The 7,654-nt window shown below is 41.7% G+C and overlaps 1 protein-coding gene and 1 long non-coding RNA gene across 3 annotated transcripts in view; one reads left to right on the forward strand and one right to left on the reverse strand.

The window, feature by feature from the left end:
- The window catches only part of LOC115067969, a 107,460-nt gene extending 102,364 nt beyond the window's left edge, over positions 1 to 5,096 (reverse strand). For both annotated transcript variants that reach the window (XR_003847327.1, XR_003847328.1), the window contains exon 1: positions 4,964 to 5,096. This is a non-coding gene — a long non-coding RNA (uncharacterized LOC115067969). The remainder of the gene's footprint in view (positions 1 to 4,963) is intronic.
- Positions 5,097 to 5,323: 227 nt separating this feature from the next.
- On the forward strand, positions 5,324 to 7,654 carry Rpa3 (replication protein A3; the record flags this gene model as incomplete). The annotated part of the gene is given in 3 exon segments (XM_008855206.3): positions 5,324 to 5,456; positions 6,209 to 6,283; positions 7,604 to 7,654. Coding segments are annotated over 3 exon segments (225 nt in total), but the record flags the coding sequence as incomplete, so codon positions are not given.

Below are 7,654 nucleotides of genomic sequence, written 5' to 3' on the forward strand. Positions count from 1 at the left end.
CTCATAAAAAATACCTAGAAACTTGCACCCACTTGTGAAAGAGATGTACTCTTGCTCTGGAGTATGTTACTGAATATGTTAATGTTGTAATGAAATGCTTCTTCTAATTAAAAAAAAACTATAAAACCTTCACACTGAGAAACAAAAGCAAATGAATCAAAGAAAAAGCACACTTGAAACTAAAAATATATTATCCTATGATTATGAAAATATGGGGGAATATATCTAAAGCAATAATCATAGGAAGAACTATTAGTAGGCTCAGGCTTTACAGGGAGCTTCACCAAGCAATCAATGGCTAGATAATTCCAATTCTATACAAAACCCTGGAGAACAGAAGACATAGTCACAATTCATGTCATAAAACAAATAGAATTCTAACACCAGATTTGACATGGACTACACAAGAAAATTACAAACCAATCTGACTTATTAATATGAATGTAAAAATCCTAAAGAAAACAACAACAAATCAGCCAAATCACTATACCCCAGGCAGTCATATAGTGACAGAAAAATAGATCAATAAAACAAAATCAAGAGCCCAGGAACAGACTCTACAAATCTATAAACTTAAGATGCTATAAGAGGTCAGTGGCCAAAGGCAATATAGGCAATAAATGATGTTAGGGCAACTGAAATGACTATAAAACCAAAAAACCCAAATCTGACAACATACCTAAATTCCTGACTGTGGAATATCAACTATCAGCAGCAGTGGGGAGACCCATCCTAGCACTGCAGCCAGGAGCCTGAGGAGTTCCCATCTCTATTCAGGTAAAGCTGGATCCTTGACTATGCTGAAGAAAAGAATTTCAGGATGAGTTTGTTGTTTTCAATGCACTTGTCTGAGATGTTTTTAGGAAGACAAATACCATCTCCAGGCAACTTATGAGTTGTGTTGAAGTTAACTCTTATGCGGGAAGATATGCAAACTTGACTTAATTTCTTGCCTGTCCTGCCTCACTAAAAACAAAGTGATAAAAAGTTTTAGAAAAAGTGAAAATACTAGGTCTGAGAAATGGCTCAGTGGTTAAGAGCACTGGCTGCTCTTACAGAAGAACCAGGTTCAATTCTCAGCACCTACATGGCTGCTAACAAACATCTGCATCCGAAACTCCAGTTCCAGGGGTCCGACGCCCTCTTCTGATCTCCACGGGAATTGCACGACACTGGTGTACTTAAATACATGTAGGCAATACACTCATACACATAAAATTAAAAAATAATAAATATTAAAAAAAGAAAAAGTGAAAATATCTTTAAGAGCTTGATGTAAAAAATGATTTTTTTTAAAAAGATTTATTTATTTTCATTTTATGTGTATGCCTGAGTGTGTGTGTGAGGGCCTGCATGTATTTATTTCTGTGTACCATATGCATGTCTGGTGCCCAGAGGCCAGAAGAAGGTGTTGGATCCCCAAGAACTAGAGTTATTGGTGGTTCTGACTTGCCCAGTGTAGGTGCTGAGAACTGAAGCTGGGTCTGCAAGAACAGCAAGTGCTCTAAACTGCTAGTCATCTCACCCACCCAGTAACTGGCCTTTAATTCACATTTTCAATTATGTTTCGCTATTAAAAAAACTGACATTTAAAATAACTTTTTCTAGTTTTTAAAAAAAAAAAAGGAAGAGAGAGTTGGAAGGAGGGAGGGATAAAGGAACAGAAAGATAGTAAAATAATCTGGAAAATACCACATTACCATCCACTTTAACATAAAAGGCTCTTAGAAATCATATGTAAAAAGAAAATCAGCAGAAGAAAGATAAGGAAATGAGTGCTTAATATTTGAAAAGATGTTCAACCTTATGGGTTGAACGTGTTCAACTTTTTCTCTGATGAAAGAAAGCAGATTCAGATCACAAAAAGGAATCACTTCAAATCCTCAGACTAAGAGGAAAAGTTTCAAGGGCTTCCAAAATATGGGTCACTGAAACTCACCCATACACCTGAGAAAAAGATAAATGGATTCCAACATTTGGAGAAATCACTTGCTTTTACTAGTAAAACAGAAGAACCACATTCGATACTCCAGCAATTCTACTGATAAGTCATTTTCAAAGTAAATGAAGGAAGTAAATTCAAGAATATTCACACCTTTAATGCCAGCACTGTGAAGACACAGGTGGAGGGGTCTCTGAAACTGAGGCCAGCCCAGTCTACATATGAGTTCCAGCCCAGTTGGGGCTACAGGGAGACCCTGTCTCAAAACACACACACACACACACGTTAAGTGTGTGTGCACAAACACAAAAAGAATATTCATAGCTCTGTGTGCAAAAGAGAACTGCAATAGAATGTCAACAGTAAGCATGAAACAGTAGAGAAAAAGAATAACCTGCATTCACCAACATGGATTAATCTCAAAAACAAACATAAGAAATCAAAAGATATATGATTCCATTTATAAAAAGATCAAAGATGGGCAAAACTAAAGTATACCAATTAGAAACATCTGTATGATACAATTACAGAGAAATCATCTTATAGAGCTTAATACAGTTTGCAAGATGGAGTTCTTCAAGATATGCTGGATGGGAGAAGTGGGAAATCCAAACTATTAACTGGTAGAGACATTCATTTCTTAACCTGAGAGAGGTTCATTGGGGTTCACTGAATGTTCTCTCAAAACTATTCATTAGGGGTGGGGATTCGGCTCAGTGTATTTGTCTAGCGTATGCAAAGTGCTAGGCTTGGTTCCCAGCACTGCAAAAACAAAAAACTCAAGATCAACAAACAATTGGATGTTATATCATGACAATTTTTTTTTTTTTGGTCTATTTTAAGAAAGGGTCTCCCTGTCCTGGAACTCACTATGTAGACCAGGCTGGCCTTGAACTCATAGAGATCTGCCTGCCTCTGCCTACCGAGTGCTGGGATTAAAGGCATGTGCCACCAAGGCTGGCTTCATGACAAATTTTAAGTGATGTAGAAGATTCAAAAAACTTTTAAGGGGCTGAAGAGATGGCTCAGTGGTTAAGAGCACTGACTGCTCTTGCAGAGGACTCAGGTTAGATTCCCAGCACCCACATGGTGGCTACAAACCGTCCTTAATTCCAGTTCCAGGGCAATCTGAAGCTCTCTTCTGACCTTCGCAGCAATGCACAACACAGGTGCACTCACATACATGCAGGCAATACACTCATACACATAAAATAAAAATAATAAGTAAAATATTTTTAAAAACTTTTAAATTATTTTCGCGCTCATCTGTTTAAAAAAAAATGAAAACCCCATCTTAAAAGTGATCTAATTGTGCAGGGTATGGTGGTACACAACTTTAATCCCAGCACTCAGGAGGCAGAAGCAGGAGGATCTCTCTGAGTTCGAGGCCAGCCTGGTCTACACAGTGAGTTCTAGGTCAACCAGGGTAACATAGTGAGACCCTGTCTCAAAAAAAAAAAAAAAAAAAAAAAACCCAAAACCAAAAGTGATCTACATAAAAAACAATGGTACTTAAAGGGATATTCTTTCAAAAAGAAACACAATACTATTACATTGTTAAAGATATTTGTGTGTTCCCTACCCTGTAAAGTGCAGATCAAGTTCATTTCTTTTTTTAAAAAATATTTTATTTTTATGTGTATGAGTGTATTGCCTGCGTGTGTATGTGCACCTGTGTCTGTAGTGCCTCCCGGAGGTCAGGAGGCAATGAACCCCAGAACTGGAGTTACAGTTAGCCGCCACATGGAAGCTGAGAATCGAACTTGGGTCCTCTGTAAGAGCAGCCAGTGCCCTTAACCACTAAGCCATTGCTTCAGCTCCACAAGTTCATTTCTATAGTAATATTAAGGTGTAAAAGTCCTTAAGGCTTTAAGCAGAAATACAGATTTTATTGACTGGCACGGAAATGAAATGCAGCCCACATTTAACAAAACTCTTAACTTGTTTTTAGTAACAACAGAATTAAGCCAAACCTGTGCTAAGCAAACACTAAGGAAACGCAACAATCATTTAAATGGGGTACAAAGAATGTCGGTCCTAAATTGCCATATAAAAAATTCAAACCAGATCTTTTCAGATCATTACTTAAGGCAACTGAGGGACTAAATGGGAAACTCAATTAGGAACCTGAATTTGATGGATGACAACTCTGTAACTTTAGGGAAATTTCGGTTTCCCCCTACTTTTAAGACCCAATTATGTTCTAATTTCTGAAGCATCTTTTGATGGCGTTTTTATGTGCATTCATTCGGAAATTTTTGGGGCAGGGAGGTACCAATCGCGCAAGTGAAATCCCCAAATCAGCAGCCACCAGCCTCCCACCACACTATGAGCTAGGGATACATTCGAGAGTCTCCCCACAGCCCCCTAAACGTTCTAGGGATAGTCTTCCAGACAATCTCTCTACGATCTACCCTCTAAGACTGCTGGGGTGGAAAGGCTTCAGGGAAACTGGATCTAATAATACGTGAGAGTTAGCTAGGACCTTGCACAGCGTCAAGCCCTTTTTGGGGAATGGAGAAAGTGTAGCTCTGGCGGAGGGGCACAAGCTCGCGTCCACCAGCTGGGGAAGCCTGTCTCCTCAGGTCCTGCCCAGGGGCCCTCCATCTGTCCCGGCCCCACTGCTTCTACTTTCACAGCCAGAGGGTGAGAAAACTGACACCTCGGTACTGCCAAGGCTACGAACGGCCGAGTTACTTCGCTTCATACAGGTGGGTAAACAATGGGACCGCGACGCCGCGTGGAGGGTAAAATTGACTCTGATGCCTAGCAACAAGCCTGAAGGAAGGAGGTGGGGAATAAAGCTAGCCCACCAGTCCACTTCCCTCCTTCAGGAAGGCGTGGGTCAAAAATAAAAGCCCGGAACCCAGGTCTCATTCGGCAAGAACCCGTGCCTTCTACGCATCTGGGTAACTGTCATCTCCAGCTCTCGACTCCCACCCCACCCCGCCACCCGGTGGGCTCAGCCTTCGGGAGGACAGGAAACTGGAAGGTCGCGGCGTCTCCCGCGAGAAGAGCTACCTGAGATTTTGCCGCCGCCCGGCGCCGCAGCCGTCAGCCCACTTCCAGGGTCAGGCAGCCACAAGGGCTGCCCGAAATCCCAACCCGGTGGCCTCGGGCCCAGCCCTCAAGCCCCGCCTCCGCTGTCCCGGGGCGTTCGGACCCCAGGAACTTCCGGAACCCAAGGGTCACTAAAGGCAGATCCGCTTTCCTGAACGCAACCTGTCCCTCACCCCTCCCCACCTTCCCCACTCCCCCTTCCCCCGAGGTGCCGCGGAGCGGTAAGACGCTTCCGATAATTTGATTGGTGAAGCTGGAGCATTGGTCTCCGCTGATTGGTCCAGAAAATCTGCTGGCGCGCGCTCAGTCTGCTGTCGGCTTGTTTCCCGCTGGCAGTAGATGTCTGGGCAGAGCCATGGCGGACGTAATGGAGTTACCGAGGGCCCGCATCAATGTCAGCATGCTAGCGCAGTTCATCGACCGACCCGTGTGCTTCGTAGGGAGGCTGGAAAAGGTGCGCGTGGGGAGATGGGGGACCCCAGGACCACCAGGGTGTTGATGCAGAGAGGGAGCCTTCTAGAAGCCATGGAGCAGCCTAGCCTTCCGGCTGCTTCATTTTTCACAAGGACTTCTTCCCCACTCTAGCCATTGTAGCTAGCTTTTATTTTCAGCACTTCCGCCCGTATTTTGTACTTACCTGAAGGAAATACAAGGCTCCTAAACTGTTTCTGGGGTTAGGCAGAATTGACTGATGTCCGCTGGGAGACTCTGCTTGTTCCCCTGAAGTCCTCTGCAGTTGTCTGTGTCATGGGCCTGGTTTGGGTGTTGCAGTTGCTTCCCTGTAGTACTCCGGGGCAGCCGGTTATCTTAACTCCAGAGTTACCATCCTGCAAGTGAGAAACAGGCCCAAAGTGTCGGAATCTGATTGAGAAAGCGGAGGGGAAGAAAATCATTTTGGAGGGTTTGTTTACTAGCTCATTTCATTCACGTATCTTCAAAATGAAAGAAAACTGAAGCAGCGTTAGCTACTTCACTGAAATGCTCTGCGTCACAGCGAGGGGCAGATCTCACTACACTCCTTGCCTAACAGTTGTCTCGTGCAGAACTCAGATCTGGCAATCAGTTCTCTTTTTACTTCATCCTGCTTGATTTTTAAAACATAACTTCTGTGAGAAATGTATAATCTAGCTAGAACATAACTTTGATGAAATTTTTAAATGTTTCTGTGGATTTTTTTTCTAATTCTGTGGGTTTTTTTGTTTTTAGATTCATCCCACTGGAAAAATGTTTATTCTTTCAGATGGAGAAGGAAAAAATGGGACCATTGAGTTGATGGAGCCAGTATGTTTAAGTGTTAAGCTCTCATATATTTAATATTTGTTTGGGTTATTACTGTTTCTGATTTTCGAGGTGGATATTTAAAGATGAATTGGTAAAACAATAGTTTACAGTTAAATCGATGTCTTCAGCTTTTGTTTCCCTTTCCATTTCTAACCTTTTTAAAAAATATATTTTATTTACTATTTTTTATGTATATGAATGTATTGCCTGCATGTCTGTAAGTGCATCCATGTCGTGCAGTGCCCAATCAGAAGGGGTGTTGGATTCTCCTGGAACTGGAGTTATGGACAGTTGTTAGCCACCATGTGGGTGCTGGGAATATAACCTAGGCCCTCTGCAAGAGCAGCCAGTGCTCTTAACCACTGAGCCGTCTCTTCAGCCCCCCATTTCTAACCTTTAATGATTTTGGGGGAGGGGCACCATGATTTTTTAATGTCTGTTAAGTGTTGGTTGGATAATTATTCCTTATACTTCACCAAATACCAGAAGATTGCAGAAGAAAATCTGAAAATTACTTCTTCTGTATTCAAAAGCCTGGCCTTAGTCATGGACCACATCACCATTCTACTTTCTTTCCCCTTTTTTTGGTTTTGTTCTGAGTCAGGATCTCCCTATAGCCCCACCTGGCTTAGAATACTCAGAGATCTGCCTCCTGGGTGCTGTGATTAAAGGCATGTGCCACCATGCCTGACCCTATTTCTCATTTTTAATTACATATATTTTTAGTTATTTTTGCATTTCATGTTTAATGTACTGAAAACATCTTTGTCTCTTTTTTTTGGCTTTATTTTGATTTTATGTGTATGTGTGTTGTGCAGTGCCTACAGAGAACATAAGCGGATCTTGGATCCCCTGGAATTGGAGTTAAAAACAGTTGTTAGCCACCATGTGGGTGCTGGTATTCTAACCCAGGTGTTCTACAAGAACAGCCAGTGCTCTTAACTGCTGAGCCATCTCTCCATCTTTTATGAAGACAAATCCATGTATTGATTAGTTACTCTATATAGAACACACATAAAATTATAGACAGTTCCTCCCAGTGAGTTTTCAGACTAGTCATTTCTTATAGGAATTCTGAACATCCTCAGTGTCTTTAAGTGAGTTTGGTTTCGGCTTAAATGTTTAACTGTCTTTGGACCTGAAGCTACTATAGCATGCTGTCAGTTATATATTCAAAGTGGGTTTTTTTTGGACAAGCTGTATTTAAGTGTTTATAAAGTTACTTTTTTATAGTGAACAACTATTAAACTGTGAAGCAATTTGGAAAATGAGTATACTGTAAAAGCTTTCCGAGTAATTATCAATTGTTCCATGTTTTAGCTTAACCAAGAAATCTCCGGAGTCATAGAAGTAGTTGGAAAAGTCACACCC

The sequence above is a fragment of the Nannospalax galili genome, unplaced genomic scaffold (genome assembly GCF_000622305.1).
Source record: "Nannospalax galili isolate Female #2095 unplaced genomic scaffold, S.galili_v1.0 scaffold187, whole genome shotgun sequence".
Classification (NCBI taxonomy): domain Eukaryota; kingdom Metazoa; phylum Chordata; class Mammalia; order Rodentia; family Spalacidae; genus Nannospalax; species Nannospalax galili.